The sequence below is a fragment of the Rhodnius prolixus genome, unplaced genomic scaffold (assembly GCF_049639745.1).
Source record: "Rhodnius prolixus isolate KJV_2025 unplaced genomic scaffold, Rpr scaffold_6, whole genome shotgun sequence".
Classification (NCBI taxonomy): Eukaryota; Metazoa; Arthropoda; class Insecta; order Hemiptera; family Reduviidae; genus Rhodnius; species Rhodnius prolixus.
Window position 1 is genome coordinate 37,835,952 of NW_027411634.1, and position 22,114 is coordinate 37,858,065.

The window sequence follows — 22,114 nt, forward strand, 5'->3', positions numbered from 1 at the left end:
ATTGCATTAGATACTTGCAGGTAAGTGACTTTATAAACTTATATCTTTACTACGTGCGATTTTGAATATAGGCAGTTAACAAATAAGAGTTTTTTCAATATAGTATTATTACATACTTTCTGAGTGTATAAAGTATAGCATTGTACTTATTTCTTCTATATATAAAAACTAATTTGCCTAGCCAATATAATATACAGGTTAATGTTAATATATTTTATTTTGGGTATTTTTGATTAAATAATTCTATTTCAAATTTTCTTTTTCTTTTCTCTATCTTTAGTACACCAAAATTTCTGCGACGGATTTCTGCTTATGAAGGAACAGTTATTTAGAAGCATAATGTTAAGCCTGTGAGACACAACGCGCTGGCACCTCCATGTTGTCTGCTGTTTAATTAAAATCTGTTGAACTATTATTCTAGTCAAAGAATTTTTGTACATATAACTTCTTGCGCATGTTGCAATATACTTCTACATCAATCAGCCCCTGTAGATCTGCTAGGTTGCATCTAGCTTTGGATTTCCAGCCAAACGTCTATACATTAAAAAATAAAATTCGTAAGTTTTATTGTTATATCTTAAATATTTTCTTTATTTGTAACTTGCGGCTGAGAATAATTAATATCTATTATGAAAATAAACATTTAAATTAGTTTCTGACTGAATCAAATACAAGTACATTAAATTATCTAATTTTTAACTAATTTCAAATAGGGATTCTGATAAAGTTCCAAATTGTTATTATTATTGTTCTATTTTTAGTCTATTTAAACCAAGCATTCCTTACAAATTTTAAAAAGCTAAATCTAGCAATTTCTTTTAAATGTTTAAAAGCTTTTTTGATGCTTTTATATCCTGTACTGGAAGATAAGTGGGTAACAATTTCATCACAAGAAATACCTGTTATGAAGTTCTGTAGCTTCGCCTGTAACTAATATACTACTAAGATTTTGTTAAAATAAATTGTGATTCTATTTTTAAAAACTTTTGAAAAGAATAATTTTGAAATACCTATGTACAGTTATTTTAATAAAAAATAAAATAAAAATTTGTTTTTTAAAAAAAAAGAAGTTATTTTGGACCTGTGTATAAACATGTTATAAAAATTAATGGTAGGTACAAAAATTTACATTTTTCATATTTAACTTTTATTTTCTACGATAAAATTTAAACTTCACATTTTCTTGAAATTAAAAGTATGAGTAATGCTAGAAAGAGAACGTATAACTCTCACAAAAAACAAAAGATATTTTCGCTAAAATAAAAGTTAGTTTCCAAAAGCGCCACCAGTTAGTTAGCAGCACCTACTGGACCTGTATATATAGAACATGTTCAAACTATTACTAGTTCTAAAAATTGCCACCAGGTAGCACTGCATAGTAAATATGCAGCATTTAAGTTTTTATTCAGTACGATGTAAGCGTTGTAAGAGGGAGGGTCGCTTTGTCGATCCGTTTCTCCTAAATGTCAGACTTACCGTCTTAAAGAATCATGAAAATGTGCGGAGTAGCAGCTAGTAGGTAGGTAGGTATATTGGGGTAAGGGTCCTTTAATGATATACGTGTAAAGAGGTTAAGGAGCTGCCCATGCAAAAATACAGCTTAATCGTATATTCGCCCCACCCTCCACGCCCTGCGAACTTAACTTACTCATATAGAAGCCATGTCAAGATGTCCACCTGCGAAGCAACATTCATTTATTGTTTTTTTTCAGTAAATACAACCTATTTAAGCTTAATTTTATTACCATTAATTAACATTGAAATAGTACCACCTAATTATAATTATTAATCATTAAAAAAAAGGCTCCGATGCGGAATATATGGAAAAAATTATTAACTATGAAAGAAAGTTAGTTTGGAGAAATGGCTACCAGGAAGCACCACCTATTTCTGCACTTTTTTACGGTTGCTAAAGGTACTTCTTTAGAATTGTGAAATAATTATGCATGTGTCTAAAGGCAGTTTTCTGATTTTACCAGAACGTTTCTAAATGGTTCTTATTAAAAAGTTTTTTAAGGTATTTTCGTAAAGATGTTAAGTTATAATGCTATCACTATAATAACCATTTGTCAGCAAGAGAAATATGAGCCTTGATAATCATTTGAGCCTTTTTTATATCAATGTTTTTATGACTATTAGATTTAGATAAAAGTTGTGACCAAGTAATCATTTATGAAAATAATAGTTTTTTAAGGGAAGAAAAATTGGAACTAATTTTGGATAAAAAATATTAAGAATAAAATATGACTTTGTTGTTTAGGAGAAATTTTGCTTTTTATTTATATTTTTTAAACATTATTAACATTAAAGTTGATGAAGTCACAGTCAAGTAATTTAAAAAACGGAAATAATATTTTATCCATTCTTTTTCTTCAAATAAATATTATGAATATTACATCAGTAATAGTTCTATACATAATTATTTTCTGATTGACAACTTGTAAGACATTAAAATAAAAAGAGATCAGAATATTAAAACATTACACAGCTTATTAATCAGAATAGGAAAAATATTCTGTAGTTTGTCTGTTAAATTAACATAATTGAACTTGCTTCCCTTTTCATTTTTACTGAAATACAAAAAATATATTATTTCCATAGACTTTTAATGTATTAATACAATGAAAAGAAGTTTTTTTTTTTTTTTTTTTTTTTCTTAATCTGGCAGTGAACGATTAACTCTTTTGTTTCATCTGTGTAAAACAAATGCAGTTTGCTCCATTTTAGTTCATTTTTTGAGATTAGAGGGGCGGCGACTAAAGGATTTTAATAAATATTTTACATATTTTAGTAATAACAGAACAAATACTTTAAAAATATAAGCTTTGCTGTGTTTTAACATAAGAATTGTTTTAAATTTTTGGAAGTGTAAAACATACCGATGATTAATCATTTCTTTGTTCTTAAAAGTATTATTTAGATAGTATTCATGTTTCTAGTTATACATACTTCTTGATTTATATACAATTACCATCATATTTTGAGTGGGAAGAAATCTAAAAATATAATTTAAAAAGTGGAAGTTTAAACCTTACATTTTAGAACCAGATTTTCTATTATTGATTTGTTGCTGTATTTCTTAATCTTTGCAATACTTTGAAAGAAGATTGATTGAGAAAAGAATTTGGATTTCAGATCTTCATTTAAAAACATAAAAAGAATTCATTGATTTCAATTGTTTTCTGAATTATTTTAAAGACCGTATATCCAGTAAATTCAATTTAAAAATAAGGAAAAAAGCATTAACAATTGCAAACAAACTGAATCTACACAAGAATGAAGTCCCAGACTTGAGATATCAAGAATAATAGTTAATTGTCAACAGTATCGAACCTTAAGAGGAAATTGTCTTCCTCTCAGATTATCTAGTATTCTATTGCAAGTATCTTGAACCTAGTCTCCAGACCCTAAATAATTTTCATCAGATAAATACCATGAGCACTAACTCACAAATTGGACAAAAAGAGTCTGGTGTGATCTCCAAAACAGTGCTCAGAACGAACCAAAGCAGTATTCAGAGCTGTAAATGACAGGCACAGAATTCGTCACCAGTATTTAGTGCCTTCAGCACCATCCTATGACTACGCTAAGCATTTAACAATCTGTTTCAAGTTGAACCACGTACCTGCTCATCTGAAAGACAACAAAGTAATAGCATGGACCTTATAGACTGTAGTACAGATGGCACATTCATCGAAAGTTACTTGCCATGTGAACACTACTCATAACAACAGTCCCTGCTTCAGACCTTCCATATTGAAAATACGGAAACATTTTTAAACTCACCAAACTAACCTGCATTTAACCTGAAGAAATTTCACACTATCATCTGTAATACTGATTAGATCCAATAAAAGTACCTAAATACTTGAAAGAATCCCATGGATTACGCTCATATTCATAAAATTAGGCAAACAACGAAGTTGTATTAATCTTGATTTTGACTAAAGAGCACATTTACGGCATTCATCCACTTTTTTTTCCAGAAGAGTTAATTCATCAATATCTAGTACTTCAAACCTTCCTCTAGCTTCCCTCTTGGTTGAGTAAACCAATTTTTTTAATCATTCTGGAAAAGCAACATTTTAGTCAATTAATTTCCATAAAAAATTCGATGTATTTTAGATATTTACCTATACTTTACTTTTTTTAAATGTAATATATACTAAAAAACCCGTAAAATTGTTTATTAAAAAATTTAATTGGAATTACTTTTTGAGAATTTTTTATTTAGTAAAATAATTAACAACTTAGAAATTCTTGGCCCTCTCAAAATTGATGTTTTCGTTTTGATATTTATTTATAATCAATACATTTATAAATATATAAAAACAATTTATTACAATATTTTTTCTCATTTACTTGTATATATATTTATATATGTATATTATCATTTATTTTAATTACACATAAGCTTGAACACAGAAATATTTACGTAGGTACTTACACAATTTATTTATATTTATTTGAATCTATATTTTTTTTTCTCTCTCTCTTAAATACGTAACAGCAAATACAATATGAATCATAAATGCATTTTTTTTTTCAAAAAATATTTAACAGTTTTTAATTTTTGCATACGAAAACATTTTCTCCTTTATAACAAAAGGAACTTTTTGGATCATAATGGAAATAAAAAATTGTTCAGGGTCCTAAATTTGTTTTTAATCTAAGTAATTTAGGAATAAATTCGCGGGATTATAATAAGTAATGTAAGACTAACTTAATCATTATTTTCCTGTAAAAAAAATTAGTTAAAACAGAAACTTAAATGGATTAAGCACTTTTTATTAAAAAATTAAATGGATTGAACTATTTATCACTACGAGTATATTGCACATAAATTTAATTATGCTCATTAACAGAATAATTCTTACCATTTGCTGAATCAATCTGAGAACGCTCCTTTACATTTCCAAAATTCAAACATTGCTAAGCTTTAGGAATTGCTTCTCTCTTTGTTGTTTGGGTGACTGAAATAGTAACATTCGAGTATATGATCAATACTATCTATCCCTTAAATACCTGAAACAATGGACTTGTATGGCAAAACATTGATCTTGTAAAAGGAAGGCCCATTCTTTCTTTCAGGAATTGTAAAACTTTTCTTGTCAAATGAACTGTGCAGGGAACAAAATGGTTTTCCATGAAATCATTACATTCTTATGAAAAGTTAAATATTTAGGAATAGACAATTCAAAAACTTAATCATCATCCTTAATTTATCGAACTAATATTGCCGAAAATTGAATCAAAACAAAGCCAACTTAACTTGAACTAGTTTTAGAACCAGTGCTTTTGTTACAATTGATTTGAATCTATCGTGAAGTTGACTTTAGACATAGTGGCTAACATTATTTTTGAAAGCCTGGAAGAAACTTCCAATGTAGCGCAGTAGTAGTTATATAATAATTATGAAGAAACTGTATAGTTAAGAAAAAAAAAAATCGAAACAAGCTCCCTAATGAAAGAAAAATCAAGTGAAAAAAGTTTCTTGAAGCTTGAATAAAGAAAATGCTTCAAGCTTACTGAGAACACCATGTATCTAAAATTAAAAGTTACAATAAAAGCACGCTGTTCTTTAATCGTACCATCATTTCGACAAACATTTCTCTTTAGGAATTTAGAGAGAACAAATTAACTCCAAAAAGATTACTGTCCCCAGGATACAACTGTTTACATTGTATATGAAAAACTAAATTCACCTAGTCTATTTGTTTATTGTTCTCGTTGGATAACAAATGTCTTCAGAAATTTTCTCATCAATTTTAATGAGTTTGGAGACCAGTATCACTTCAAAAGCGAGCCAAAGTGGTGTTTGTTAATCACATAGCTACCTAAGGATGCTACTGACCGAATCGGATCCTGAAGGAGTGTTTAGGAGATGCGAATTAAACCTTGGGATGTCCAGGGGCTGGCAGAATGTGTACCCTAAAGGGTTTATCTTTTTAAATACTTCCAATACTATGGATTTGACAATAGTATTGAAGTGAAGACGTTCGCAAAAATCAATTTTCCTTTAAACAAATAAGAGGTTACAGATCGTGAAGTGCGTAATGAGATGTTTCAAGATTTAAAAAACTAAAACATCAAATAAAATTCTACTACTAATTTTTATAAAAATCATATCAAAAGGCATTCCACCATATATGGAGAGGGTTGCCACGGAGCAGGAAAATTGCGTGTACGCGCAGGATTAAAAAAACAAAACTTATTACTAATGTAAGCGAAAAAATAAGAACAAAAACCAACGAATTGTCGAAATAATGGAACTACAAATGTTAAAAAACACTATACAATAAAGTTTAATAAAACTAAACCTTCACTCACTTATACTGCGATGCTTGCGAAGGTTGTACCTTCCCCATTTTAGACGTATTTTACCTGTTGCAGAAAAAAAATTAATAATCTTTATAAATTAACTAATAAAAGAAAAAAATTACAAATATAAGTAAATAAAAAATATTTTTTAATTTAAAGAAATTGATATATGTCACACATTATATTTTTAACACAAAAATAAATATTTTTTGTTAGGTACAATCTCTCTTTTTTATTTAATACATATTTATACAAAACACTAGACGAAACGGGGAGGAACTGCCACAAAAGCAGATCTTTTATAAACATATTTATATGTATATCTCTACCTTAATATATAAAAGAATGTATAACACACCGTTTTTATGTACAATAAATATTAATCAATTTTTTTTTTTAATTTTATATTTATAGACTTTGGTAAAATTAAAATATAATTAAGTTCTACACAATAGTACTTTTTTTAAAGAAAAAAAAAAACCTTTTATCACAACTATTCAATAAGTCCACTATTTACAAAAAAAAAATAAAATAAAAGAATGTACTTTCTCGATTAATAGAGCCATTATAACCAATAATGTTTGGGTAGTAAATTATTTATTTTTAAAATAAATATTTGTAAATTGTTAAAAATCTTTTGGTTTTTTTACTTTAACTTTTTTTTACTTAATATTCACCAAAAAGATACACAGTATATTCATAAAAAATGTACAAAAACTCGTAATTTTTCTTTCTTTTTTTAGTCGTATTTAAAAATGCTACAAAAAGTTGAAATGCAACAGTTGGATTAAAAGTCTCACTTAATATTACTTTTTTTTTTTGCTCATTTTTTTACTTCTTTTTTTATTATTTATAAAGACCTAATGGACCCATAAAATGTAAACATTTAAGGTATTATTTTTTTTAGAAATAATAATTTAATAAAAAAAAACAATATAAAGATCGTCTTGGCTAGAAACTCATTTAGATGTAAGTTCCACAATATCTCATTTATATTTTTAATTTCACATTTTTCAAATTATTTTTAAAACTTGATATGCCGACATTTGAACTTCTCTTCAATAAGTATTCATTCAAGATGATGTAATAGACTCATTATTATAATTTAAAGAAATTAGGAATTTCTTTTTCTTCAAAGAGAATAATAAGGATGTAAAGTTTTAATAACTTTAATAATGATATGACCTTTTACTTAAGAACTGAGTCACTCACCTTTTTTTTTTTTAATTGAGATGAAGAAAATTATAAAATATGCGTCCAGCATTATCTGATTCATGTTGCAACTGCTAGTTTTAGCGAAGCAGACAACAACGAGCTTACCCCATACTACAGAAGGTGCTACAGTTAAAGATGTTCAAGAACTCTTCAAAAACTCAGTTTGCAGTGATGGTAGGATTTGGATCAAACAGTGGCGGACAAATTAGGTTATAGAGAAGCCTGCCTCCTCTTGCTACAATAAGCCAAGGTCTACGTAACCTAGAACTAAACTATTTAAGGTTCAGATATTAACTTCTGATGCTGTGAAAGTAACCACAGGATAACTTACCTGAAGGGTATGAAGAAGCAGGAGGACATTATAGAGCAGCCAAACCTCGACTGAAATACTGAAATTTTCCCTCAATAGTGGCCTAAATTGACTGCGATAATGAACTGGATGATTGAGATAAACCCAGATTGCAGAACTGATCAAACAAGAAATCTAGGATATTATAAAAATTCTTGTAGGGCTGATTAGACTAGAAAAGAATAGAAATTAATGTCTGGATTTTTCAACAACTTCCACAAATTATAATACACATCATGATTCTCTTTAAAGAAAAACAATCTTTCCAACACTAATTTTTAAACCAAATTAAAAAACTTTTAATTTAACAAAAAGCCACAAATCATTCTTATCTTTAATTTTATTTGTTTTTGTATTAAAAACTAAATACAATTATGGCACATTTAACGTTTTAAAAATGTAGTTTCTTTTATCCCAGTTTTCATACTTTTTATTTTGTTTTATATAACGAGACTGGCCAATTTCCTGTATTTTTTTTCCTTTCTTCCCATAATTTTTATATAAAACTAATACAGAAAGTATAAAGCTATATTGGAATTATGTGCGATATTTTCTTTTCCATATTATAATCAATTAACTACAACAAAGATTATCTATGTATAAACATAAAAACAAAAAATTAGATAAATAAAAACTATAAAAAAAATTACACCAATACACTTATTTGCATATAGGTATTTAAAAAAGTCTTATTATAAAACACGCTCAATCTTTATTAATATTTTGAGGGATTTTGGAGGGGCGAAAAAAAAAATTGGGGCTTAATATGTTTTACTCGAAATTCACGATTAAAATAAACGTTCTACACTTATTACTTTGTTCCTAACTTTTTCCTTTCAACTTAGTTTCCGTCATGAGTATTTTTGTTTTTTAAATTTTTAAAAATTTAGGCTTCTTATACCTTTTTTTAATATATATAATTGTACTCAATTTTTGCTTGATTCCCCTAACGATGACACTTTTAATGTAAATTATAATAAAAATTTACTATTATACTTTTTTCTACACTCTACCGAAATTTTTAAGTATAACTTCAATTTAAATTTCAAGAAATTCAAAGGTTATGGAAGCCGATGTACAATATTTTGGTTTCACCAGTTTAAGTACTTTCTTAAATATTAAGATGAATTTTTAACAAATGGTTTTTCTCATTTCACTTTATTGTACTCATATATTTAATATATTTATATTTCTCTCTCACCAATAAACATTTATTTTATTACCAAATTGTATAAAAAGTTGAGCAATACAAATTTGGCCTAAAAAGGATTATTTTAAATTTAAATTGTCAGTAGTACGTAATAGGCTTCTTTTAGGATTACTATTTATTTTAAGAAAACTTTCAGTTGTGTTCTTCCTGTAACATTTTTTGAGATTTTGTTTAGTCATTCTTAGCTTTTTATTTCATTCTTATTTCTAGATCGTCATCCGAGCTTCTCCCATTTCGACGTAAGTTTTGATAGAAATTCTGACCATTAAATTTATGTAACTTAGCAAAGTACTTGAAGGAATGAAAATAGTATTCGTCCGTGAGGTGGGCTAAGACTGATATACTTTTTTGGGAATGCCCCAAAAATAGAAGCTACAAAAATCAGAACTAGTATCTAGTTCCATCTAACTCCATACTTCTTGAATCCGTAAAGATTCACAGAAAATAACTTTGAACGGGAAGCTCTTCTCTTCTACCCACAACCAGTATGTTACCCATCCAAGTTCCTGAACCTATACCTCAAAACCTGCAAAAAAATTACTCAAAATAAGAACTGATGCCTCAAAAAAGACTAAATAAAAAATTAATACAAGCAAATTAAGCAGAAACGCCTATTCAAAAAAGGAAAAAGAAACCAACTAGGAATTGTATGAATTTTCCTTACAAGTACCATGGTCACACGCAAGCAGACTTCCAAGTCCAATCTGCTTCTTTGGAAAGGCCCCAAAATAGAAGCTGCAAACACCAGAACTAGTACCTGTAACGGAAATCTATCTCCATACTTGAACCTGCAAATATTAAAAAGAATCGGCAGTGAAACTAGACATTCTTAGAAGCTAGACAAGATTTATCGAAGCAGTATGACAGTCGATTTGTCTAAGATGGACTGGGTGTATACACATGCCTCTGTCTATCACTAACATTACAACAGACTCAGTAGTAAAATGCATAAGCCCGAGGAACGCTGTGAATTTTTCTTAAAAAGCTGGAATAGCAATTGTGTCTACAAAAGCGCCAATCTAAGAAGGTTCAGAAATCAGTGAACGAGAGGTTACAACGCCTAATTAGGCCATCCAAACCACCTCATTTCTTGAAAACCAGAGCAACCTGGCTAGAAGAATAGCTCTTGATAAAAAAGATGTACTTTTTCTAATCTTAAAACACTTGCTACAGATTATTCAAGTCTACTCAAATTTAAATAGTATAAAGACGCATTTAATTAGACCAAAAAACTCTTATGGAAACACATGGAGAACATCTAATAAACCAATAAAACAAAAATAATAAAAATAAATTGAATTAAAAACTCTCATTTCCCACGGCCAAAAAATAAAAAATAATTGGCTGGCAAAATAACCAACCCTTACCACAAGAAGGAGTTATTTTCAATTTTTTCTTTTTTTTAACCATTTTATCGAAACATACAAAAACAAAACGTGAGAGAGAAGAAGCGACATTGTTTGTTCATTCAAGATTAATGCATTACACATATTATTTTACTTTAAATATCTATTTAATTTTATTTTTAAAAAAATTTGAATCTTTTGATTTTGGCAGAAATTCCTTTTAATTTTTTTGTCATAATTTAAAAAAAAAATCATACAGTTAAAGAAAAAAAATCTCTCAACTATATTGTGCGTTGGATAGAGAAAAACGATAAAACGAGAGATTTTAGAAATAAAATAAATATTTTTAAAACTTAAAAATATCCGTTATTAGTATTATTCTTTTAAATATCTATATATGTAATGTATGCATTCATATATTATATAATACATAAGAAGTTTTGTTACATAGGCCGAACGCAATATTTTTTTTGTTTTTGTCTTAGGATGCAATTCGGCTAATATCAGATTTTTTTTTATTTACTTATTTGTTGAATCTTTGATTTAAAGTAAAAAGGACGGGCTGCTCTTTTGGTTTTCCTTCTTTAGTCTATCCTTGGTTTGTAGCTAGTTTTCCAAATTTCTGCCAGGGTTACAGCTGAATGAAATCTATGAAAGATGCACAACGGAAGTGTAACCCTCTGTACCATGGACCATGCGAGAAATCCATAAAAATTGAGCTAGAATAAAAGGTGACCAATGATTATTAATACTTTATGCACATCCTAATATTTATATCAAATACTTCAGGTACATATTTGGTTTATGTATCCACAAAATAGAAACTGCGTCTTTATAGCCATACACGCTACAAAAGACAAATTGCACGAACTGTCCCATCTGAATCTGCGAGTTTTTTATATATAATAATGATAATAATAATTCTACTACTACTACTAATAATAATAACAATAATAATGATATATTAGAGAAGGGATTAGCTATGAGGTTAGCATACTGGACTCCCACGCGGAGGTCCCGGGTTCGAATCCAGCAGCTGACCCTTAGATTTTCTCTTCCTAGGGGAGCTTCTTACAGCTCACTGTCCGGTGATGGACAGTGTTGTCTGTAACGAGAGAACACTGTCCGGAGGCCGGCAGTGCACTGAAAAAAGCTCCGGGCGCCAATAACCTTAGATGTTGACGCGCCTTAAATCATAAAAAAAAAAAAAAAAAAAAAATAATGATATATTATTATTCTACGTTCCCGTACATTGTATGTTAAACAGTTGGTACAGGAATCTAATGTGAATTTAGCATATTTTTAAAGAATACCTTGAGTTAACCAGAGTTAAAATATTTCTAAAGTAGCTTATTATTAAGCGCTATAACTAAAAATCTGGGTAAATAACATAGCATTTAGCTCAGTAGCTAAATGATAATAAAAAATATTTTTAAAAAATCATCACAAATATATTTTATACAGAATCGCTCTTACCTGCACAGGATTTGCCACGACTTTCTGGATTTCAAACGTATATATTATCCACATTGTTACATTAGCTATCAACAAGAATGTCACTACTTGACGTCCTGGCTTGCTGCGATCATGTTCGGGAAGATGAACTCTTCTACGGGAAACATCTGATATGAACAATAGTTGCAGGACAACCTGGAAATAAAATCAATAGATATTAAAAATTTATATGTCTTAAAATTTTTTAAAACATGTAAAATTTAAAAATTAAAAATTACTTGAAAAATAGATAGAATGCCAGTAATCATGACCAATAAATTAGGCTCGCTAACTAGTGCTGTAAGCGATCCAGCTATTACACTAAACACTGCATAGACAAACAGACCAAATGCTGAAACCCGCAGTAAGATGTCGTTCAGATCGCTCTGCTCATCGCCTCTAAATTTTAAACTTTGAACCCTAAGACACAAAAACGTAACAAATCATCGGTTAAGTATAATAAGGCTTAGAGTAAATTAAAGAAAAATATGTTAACAATCCAGCAATTCTCGGCAAAGCAAATATATACTTTTTGAATTGATCAAATCATTAAAAATCATCCACACTGATATATCAAAACCTTTGACTGAAAGAATCGTAAGTTTTCAATCGGAAAACCAAATGTAATAAGCGCTAATAATCGATATAACTCGAAAACTTTGTTTCCTTTAAATTGCTCTTCAATGAATTATAACCGTATTAAACTCGTATAATATTAGTATTGCAAAATAAAGGAGTATCTCTTAAACAATTTCTTTTTTAGGTTCTTATAAATCATTACTCTGACCTTAAGGGAACTGACTGGGAAGTCACACTTCTTTAAAAATGAATTTTACAAAATTAGTAGCTTGAGATATGGAATTAAGACGAAGTTTTTGAATATGTTCGAAGCAGTTTTTTTTTTTTTTTGTTTGTTAATAACGAATTAATTAAATTACCTTATAAATCCGATAATGATTGCCACAATTGACAGCGCCATTAGAGCACAGTGTGATACATCCGCTAAATATATGGCGAGTAGATTTAATTTTTCATTGTGTATCAACACAAAGAATAATATTAGACATATTAAAGAGGCCACAAGCAATAGTAACCCCAAAAATAATCCTTTACTGGCACCAACACAATCCATTCTGGCTCCTTGTTGGGCATGAGCCATGGCCACTGCCCGACGTGAAAGAATCACTTCCAAACGATGTTCCAGATCATCCTCACCGGTGTACCTAACAAAGTACAGATTAAATAAGTAGTTCAGAGATATTTTCAAAAAAATAAAAATAAAATAGTAAATTGTTACAAATAAGTACCTCGGATTCTTGCCAATATGACGCCACATAACATAGATGACTGCCGCTCCGATAAGACTGTATTCAATGATAAATGGAAAGAGATACGGCGCTGAGTCTTGTACGATTGTGCCCATGATGTTTATACGATCGCAATTTTCTGATGATAGTGATCTTTGATCAACAAGAGCGGCCGGAGCCAATGGTGAATCGCCTATTTCATCCCAGCTGGGTGAATCTCCCCAAACACTGTGACCGGTTGTTGCTGCTACTAAAAGCACAAAACAAAACAAAATATAAATAAAAAACTATATGTATATGTAATAAATCAAATTTCTTTTATACTGTAACTATTACCAGGACCAGGGGCCCCTGAGGCGAATCGAATCGCCTTACATTTTTCCTGGGGACCTGCGCTTGAAATGTTCATGTTGACATCTTAATTTGAGAAAATATTATCTCTTAGTACTTAGCCTGCTTTCTTTCAAATAAACGAGTGTTAAAACTAAATGGAGAAAACAAACTTAACAAACCTAATAAGGCTATCAAACATTCGGCGAAAAAGAAATTTGTTTAGGGTATTGATTGATAACCTCTCTTTTCTAAAATCATCTTTTTTTAATTTCTTTATTTTTGCCTTACTTTTCGTCTTTATCTCGACCATGTTTATAAAAGTTTTGATTAAAATTTCTGTAATTTAACAATACAGTAAACACATTTTATAAGAAAAAAATTATTTTAAAGCATTATTTTTCTGTTAAATTAATTTCAAAACATAATACCAATACGTTCTAAAAATGTAAACTCTGTATTAGCTTTTTAAAGCCCAGATAGGCCTAAACGCAAGGCAAAAATAAAGGAAATAAAAAGTGATACCAGTAAAAAAAACGGATATCAACACACCTTCAAAAAAATACATTAAATTTGATACAAAACAAGAACATAAAATGATAAAAATATTTTTAGCTATAAGCTGCCAGAACATTGCTCAAACTACTACTCCATTAGAATATCTCACATAATTGCAACAGAATGTATCAACTATATAATAGCAAAATATAACATTCCAATATCTTTAGTCTCAGCTTAAGAGTTTTGATTATTTGGCACTAATTCAGCAGAACGCGTCTTTTCTAAAAAGGGCAAAAACCTACCTAAGGTTATCGATTTGTAAAATATAACCAACGAATATGATCAATGCAAATTTACGAAGTCACCATTCGATTAAAAATTGAAGAGGCACTGAACATGCATAAATTTCATTGTTAATTAACATATGTATCTATCTAAGAGTCCAATGGAGCCACAATAGATCCAAAGGGATCGCAGTGGCGTAGGCCTTGAGACCACCCTAGTCTAATCTAAGAGTCCAATGACTGCTCAAGGGCATTCCACACTTCTTAAGACACTGTAGTCAATGAAAGATCGATCAATCAAGTGAAAATAGGAAGATAATCAAACAATAACTGAAAACTACTTAAAAATTATTAACTTCAACATGGAAGAAAATGATGATACATTTACGTGTAAGAATTTTTTATAAATGCTTTAAACCACTGAGCAAAGTTGAATAAAAATTACACATACAATTTTTTTGCAAGATTAATATAGGAATGAATGATTTCTTGCATATAATTTAATAAAAGCAATTATTCATGTTCAATAAAATTTACATGCGCATCAAACAGTACAGAGACAATACGAAATAGGGATAAAGGGCAACTTCAAAAGATTATACGATAAATCATGCTGGAAAGCTAATAAACACACTAAAACTTAATTTTACTGATCAGTTTCTGTAATAAAAAAGGAGATTAAAAAATGTTTCGTTTAGTTTCAGGGTTTATCACAGGGAACTGAATATGTTTCGGAAGTTTGCTTCAGAGCGGCTGTTCAGGCGTCCGTCAGTGTGTGTGTATATATAGACTTGACGTTTAAAAAGTCAAAATTTCGAAGATGAAATGTACTTTTAGCAGCACATTAACAAATTTAAGTTCTCATAATTTTCCCTAGATTACCAATTTTGGTTAGTTCTACTTGATATTTAAAAAAGCGTGTCAAGTTTTCTTGTATCTATTAACCTTTAGATTCTGTTATAAAACTTAGCTTTGAATGATACTATCTTAATTCATTCACCTGCAATAAAATGATCTTTGAAACTAAGCCAAACTAGTTGAAGTCAAGAAAAATTCTACGAAGTTAAAGGGGAAGAAATACTGAGACGATCCACGTAATGTTTGTACCTAAAATTTACAAGTGGGAACTCAGCTTTGAAAGAAAGATGAATTGTAAATTGCGGATAATGATATTTAGTTTATAAACTAAGTGAGACTTTTACAAATTATGAATCTATTGATTGCAAAACCAGTTTTCTATCTCGCTTTGAACACCGACCAGTAAGTATGAACACAACTTTGGATAAGAAAGGCCGAGCTTTAATGAGAATGAATACGATTGTTGTCACAACACTGAACCGCAGAGTTTTCCCAATTATTATTGCCAGATTGCGGTTCTTTATGTTTACACAAACATTGTCCATCACCGTTTATATAGTAAGCTAGAGGCCCTTACGAAGAAAAAAAGTAAGATAATTTCCAATATTGCACAATATCATTCTTTGGGTTCATAAAATTGAAATATTTCTAATTCTTTGCTTTTTCACACACGTGTATGCATTAGGCATGTAAGACAGTCAGCTGGAGTGTAAATTTTAATATGATTTTATTGTATATATTTATAGATTTATAATGGATTTAGGGGGCCCTAAATGTTACTCGTATAAGCAAATAAAGGAGGATACTGTAAATATTTTTAATGAGTATTACTTGGAGGAAGTCAGTCTTAAACCACTACTTACTACTAAGAAAATTAATAGTAATGAGGAAGAAATAGACTGATAGTAAAATTAAGCAATTTACAAAGAGATTTCGCACAATAAACAGAGCAAACAAATTTACGCAAAAGAGATTTCACACAATTAACAGAGCAAATTTACGCAGACAGTAAACTACGGTTGGTTGGTTCAATCCTGGGGTAATTTTCTTTTTACCTTTGGTAGAATTTTTAAGGAGCATGTCGACAAATGGTGCTAGAGTGGTAGAGCGGGTGGTTGTGGCGGGTACAGCCGGGAAGAAGGGCAAAGAAGTAGCAAAAGTAAAAGGGGCGGCTGTAGGATGGGGGAAAGCCGTTGTGGAGGCCGTGGTAGATGGAGCCGAGCTTGTTGACGGAGTAAACGTAGTGCTGCTGGTTGTTGTTGTCGGTTGTGTGGTTGCTAAAGTGGTAGCTACAGTGGTTCTCAAAGTGGTAACAATGGCGCGTGCAGCTTCTCCAGCAGCATGACCCAGTACAGAAGCCGCCGTAGTAGTAGTTCTAATACCGGAAGCATCTGTAGTTGTAGACCCAAAATTCTCTGTAAAACAAACATGAGACACATACACCACACATACACGCTTCCGTTTTTATCAACCTTTTTTTTTTTTGTTAAATCTTTTAAATTGAACAAACATGTATTATAATACAAAATGCAAACTAAGCACTCCTTAAAAAAAAAAAAAATCCACAAAGATGGTGAGAATATACAATACAATTACTTATACAAAACAAAAGATTATGATTTGAGTAAATATGGGGGTTTCATTAAACTGCCCAATCAAAAAGATTACATTTAACACAAACTGTTCTAACAACAATATTTAAAAAAAGTTACAGGTAAATTGAACGATTTTTAATCGCAAGGAACCTCCGTATTACTTTTAATTTCTCTGATTCAAAACTTGATACACTAACTAGTGAATATTTGAAACAATTTTACGATAAATGCTCCTATGGGATATTTTGAAGGAATAGGAGCAGGCTTTGCTCTATAGAGTGCAATGAACAGCCTCACTGTGTAATATTATAAAGAATAAGAAAAACTTGGTGGTAGTGCTCATTACTTACATATGAGTTCATTAATTTTATATGAAACCATTTACAAGAAAATTTAATTAAGAGGGGTTCTTAGATTCTTTTTAAATAAAAATCGTTCATTTTATATTAACATTTGTTAGTCATCAATTTCTTTGGAGATGATTACATGCAGGTTATCAAAAAGTAAATATCTGTAACACAGCAGGAAAAAAATGTAACCCAAAAATAAAAATCATGACGTCTCATTAAAATTATTCTCATTTAATTACCAACAATTCTAAAAAGCTATTTATGTACCAACACTTTGATTAATTAAAACAAATAAGATCTTAAATCAAACTAAATTTGTAACCTAAGAATGTAGTATTTATCTAGATGACAAGAACGCAATATCCATACTAACCTTTGCTAAAAAAATATTATTATCAAGGGAGTAGAAAACAGAACGGTTATAGACTCAAATAACAATATATACAATAGACCACCCCTTCGAATAATAGTAGAATATATAAATAAAAAGAAGTCCAAAAAGTTTTCAATTATAAAATTAATCCAACTACCCAACTGATGATATACGAGTATATATAAATACTTATGTTGATACAGAAAGAACAGTACCAACCTGCAGCTGGTCGGCTGAAAATGCTGCCACTTCCATAATCTTGATAGGGTGGTGGCTGAACTGGAATACCACTGGAGAATCCAGTCGATGCAGGAGGTGTTTCAGCTGGCCCGCCAATGAAGGTAACATTGTTCTTTTGCAGGTAAACAGAGATTTCCTTCAAACTTTCCAACACTAGAGTTCTTATCCATACGCATAGATTTGTAGCGACTATATGCATCAAGCCAAATCTTGCGACCACTTTAAAACGATGAATGTTCAACTGTAAATAAAAACATAAAAGGTGAGTGAGTGCCAGGATGTACGGGACTAACCCAAGGTCTGGTCATGTTAATTCAAGAGTTATCAACTTCTCCGCGGACTGCCTGACTTTACTCAGGAGCCCCTCCTCATCATTACACCTAATGACGTATGATTTTCTGGCCAAACTTAATAGATTCTAATCTAAATCCACAAACTGAATTTTTCATCTTTCTCAATTGTTAAATTTATTACATTTTATAAACACACTGCTTTTATCCTACATTGATGACTGCCTACTGGTTAACATTTTAAGAAATAAGATGGTTCCAATATTTAGTTGGTAAAATTTGTTCCCCCTTTTTTTTTAAATTTCACTTTTTGCAAATAGGGACTCAAGATGACTCTTCAAAATTTACATTGCTATTGGAAGAGCTAGACAAGCACAGAAGAGAAGGAAACCAGTCTTGGCTAAGCTTCACCACCTTTCTCGTAAACATGAAAAGGAAACAGAACAAATATAATTGAAAACTTTATGTATATGTAAAACAACTTACTCTTGAGTTCATGAAGATAAAGTACATCTGCATAAACGTGAAAATCATCTGAAGTACTGGATTAACACCTCTCAAGATCTGATAGCAGGGAGAATTGAAAGGAATTTCAAAGAAAGCACCAAACTCTAAGCCATTGTAGATCATTGTTGCAAGACCAAACGCTGTCAAAGTAAGTGTATTAGTATATAACTTATATTCGTTTTATTACATGGATATTTCTGCTGTCTCTCAAAAAATTTATCTAATTGAGATACTTACCAATAGCACCAACTCTAAGGAAAAAACTGCCATGACTGCTAGTATTCTGAGAAGTTTTCCTCTTTCTAACGGGGGATGATACTTGAACCAAACCAGTCTCTAATTCAGCAAGATCAGTGGTGCCTCCTCCAACGCCGCATGATGATAATTTTTCCTGGGACTGACCATCGCCACTGCCAGACTTACTCTTCTTAAGAGTGCCTAGACCCTGAAATAACGAAAAGAAAAGGCCAATTAATTGCTAGAATATTTGAACAAAAAATTGAATTTTGTCACAATTTATAATTGGAATTTATAATTAATCAAGATGTGATAATTTTAAGAATATTTAAAAAACAAAACACATTTGTCCCACATTGCACGAGACAACGTAGAAAATGGAAGTTTAATGGAAATATATATATAAAATATATTAATACGTAATATATGAATATATACGTAGATGATTAACAACTATATTTTTGCGTGACAATAATTGTTTGATAAAAAATTAACTACAAAGCTGGAAAGAGGGCAAATTCATTTCAAAAATGAATTCTTAATGTTTGGACAAATTCATAACTCTTTTACTTCTGAATTCTATACTTAAAATTACTTCTTAAGTAAAATCCAAGTTTTAAATTGTTAAAAAAGATCAATACCACTTTTTTAAACAAAACAAAAAAATACCAAACCATATTTTACAGCTAAAAATATTACTTCACTCTTTTCAAATTGAAAACAAAAATATTAAAAAAATCAAATTTATTTAACTAAAAATATCTTTAGGTTTAATATGCAAATTATCAACAATTCTGATAACTTTAAAAGCATGCAAAAGATGAAAGGTTTAATAATTTAAAACGGCATTAAATTACATGTATGTTTTAAAATAGGGAATTTAAATTATTGCACTCAATTTTTTTTTTTTTTAGTAAAAATTATAAATATATAAAGGAGGATGAATACATTAGATGGTTTAATTGACAACTATAGAAAATTGTAATTTTGTTGCACTTTATGTGGTGCTGTTGTTTTTTGCACACCTTGTTACAGTTCCATGGTAAATGAAGTAATGTTAGTTATTAAAAATAGATGATATTTATATATGTACAATAAGTACAGTCTTAAGACCAAGCACTCTCCACAACTTAGTGTTTATGAAAAGAAAAACCTAATCAAAAAATGAATTCAGTAATTTGAAACTATGAAAGTAAATTTGTATGACCTTCATTATAACAACACACACTCTTACATCCACCCTTAAACAGGAAAACATCCATATTAGTTTTAACTGGGGACATGGCGACGTTGGAGCGAATGAAACAGTAGGATGCCTTTTTTTTTTTTTAAAAAAAAAAAAAAAGCCGAACAACAATGACGAAGTCGAAGAGTGTAAACAAACTGTTACCGATACATACGATCTAAGATTATAAAACATGCATTGTGAAAAGGCGGGCAGCAGCAACAATAAGGGCAACAAGGTACATGTCATACGACCATGATGCCCTCCATCATGGTACATTCTTCCTAGAAGCTTCTTACAGCTCACTATCTAGTGATGGATGGATAGTGTGTTAGTATCAAGAGAACACTGTGCGGAGATCGGAGTGCCCTGAATAAAACTTAATGACCTTAGATTTGACGCCGCAGTAAATTAAATATAAGAAAATTGAACAGATAAATGTGGACTGTGATGCCCATCTTTCAAGTGAGATTTGGAAGGCTGTGTAGCTAGGGGTAGGCTAAGCCTTCCTCCAATAGTATATTCTCCTCTGTCCTTTCAAATTTCTCAAATATCTTAATTTGGTGGGCAGCAAGGTGAGCGGTACCATCTAGAACTTGTACTGGGAAAGGATTAATTTTGGAAGCACGGTACTTCTAGATCACGTTTAAGTTTGTCAGATAATTAATTCGTTACATATTGGTTCATTTATACTTATAAAAGAGCTTTTCGCTAAATTTTGTTTTTAAAAATAATGATTTCCGACGAAAAAAATTGCATTTTCAAAAACTGCAAACCATTTTTTTTCCAAAAAAAAAAAGAAGTAAGAGGAAAAATAGGTGGATTAGTTAAAAAAGAAAGCTGAAAAAAGAAACAAATAACAGTACCAAGTACTTCTTTCAACCATAAAAATCATTAAAACTATAGAAAAAGTAAAAAAATAACTTAAGAAAAATATAGGAAAAGTGTAAAAAGCCCATTTGCACTTTTTTTAATTTAAAAAGTTATTTTAGAGAAAAAAAGAAGCAAAAAATACCTAATCTAGAGGAATGGAGTCAAGTAGTGAAAGTGAAAACTTAGCATGCAAAATTATTTTTCAATCAACAGGAAAAACAAAAACAAATAAAAAATGGGAAAATGATGTTATGTAATATGATAGGATAGTTGGGATAAATTATTTGTTTGGAGAATTTCAGTAATTGATTTAATAGGTGTAATTTGCTTTCATTTTTTTTTCTGTTTTGTTTTTTTGGTAGAGAAGTGATTTAGTTTTCCTCACTCACCACCAGTTGACTTGAGTCCACCTCCGAGCAGGACTTCTGTCGTACGACGTCGCGCATTTTGCGCGGATACACTTCATTCTGATCGTTAGGAAAAAAAAAAACAAACAAACAAAAAAGCAATAACAAAGTGAAAACAAAAACGCAAAGAAAACAGAAAAAAAAGTATTGATAAACTAATAATAAAAACATTAAATAACAAAACAAAACACAAAATAAATCAAAGTTAAGAAAAAAATTAAAAGTAAAATAAAATGTATTTAGATTCGTATTTGAATATGTTCATAAAATTCATATAAATTTCCAAATTTATTAAACTTACACATCCCCAAAACGTAATGCGACAAAATGTCCTTTTTTTAGCCAACAATACACTGGTTAGTTATGTTAAAGAAATATGTCACCATCTCCAGTTTATTGTTTTAATTATTCAAAACATAAAATGAATCCCAAAACCAAAAATATAAACGCACCTAAATACACTAAATAATTAACACTTATTTATTTATAATTTTAAGGAGAAGGCGAAAGAATGAAACTAACTCAAGTCATCTGCCAATTAGGATAATAAATTGAATGTTTCACTCTATAAAATGTTTTTTGAACCCAGATTCCTTTCGCCTTCAGCTTTCATTGGCTAATAATATAACTGAAAATAGACGAAAGCTAATATAAGTACAACGCCACCTTATTCAGAAGGTAAGATAAACAATCTTTGGTTTACTTTGATTAATTCTGAAAGCAAAAGGAGTAAGGACTCTTTCTATAAATTTATTTCTTCACAAATTAAATAAATATTGTTCATCTTTTTTGGTTACTGATT

General features: G+C 29.9%; 1 protein-coding gene across 12 annotated transcripts in view; it reads right to left on the bottom strand.

Moving 5' to 3' along the window:
* Positions 1–633: 633 nt before the first annotated feature.
* The window catches only part of OtopLa (proton channel otopetrin-like a), a 91,069-nt gene continuing 69,588 nt past the window's right edge, over positions 634–22,114 (bottom strand). For 8 of the 12 annotated variants that reach the window (XM_074140684.1, XM_074140685.1, XM_074140690.1 and 5 more), the window contains 10 exons: positions 21,295–21,372; positions 18,808–19,015; positions 18,550–18,710; positions 17,753–18,014; positions 16,271–16,630; positions 13,243–13,492; positions 12,874–13,158; positions 12,175–12,355; positions 11,918–12,091; positions 634–11,160 (listed from right to left, as the gene is read on the bottom strand). In XM_074140684.1, coding sequence (XP_073996785.1) covers positions 11,026–11,160; positions 11,918–12,091; positions 12,175–12,355; positions 12,874–13,158; positions 13,243–13,492; positions 16,271–16,630; positions 17,753–18,014; positions 18,550–18,710; positions 18,808–19,015; positions 21,295–21,372 — 2,094 coding nt within the window. In that variant the 3' untranslated portion in view covers positions 634–11,025. The remainder of the gene's footprint in view (positions 11,161–11,917; positions 12,092–12,174; positions 12,356–12,873; positions 13,159–13,242; positions 13,493–16,270; positions 16,631–17,752; positions 18,015–18,549; positions 18,711–18,807; positions 19,016–21,294; positions 21,373–22,114) is intronic. The other 4 variants (XR_012462135.1, XM_074140683.1, XM_074140687.1 and 1 more) reach the window with 4 other exon arrangements.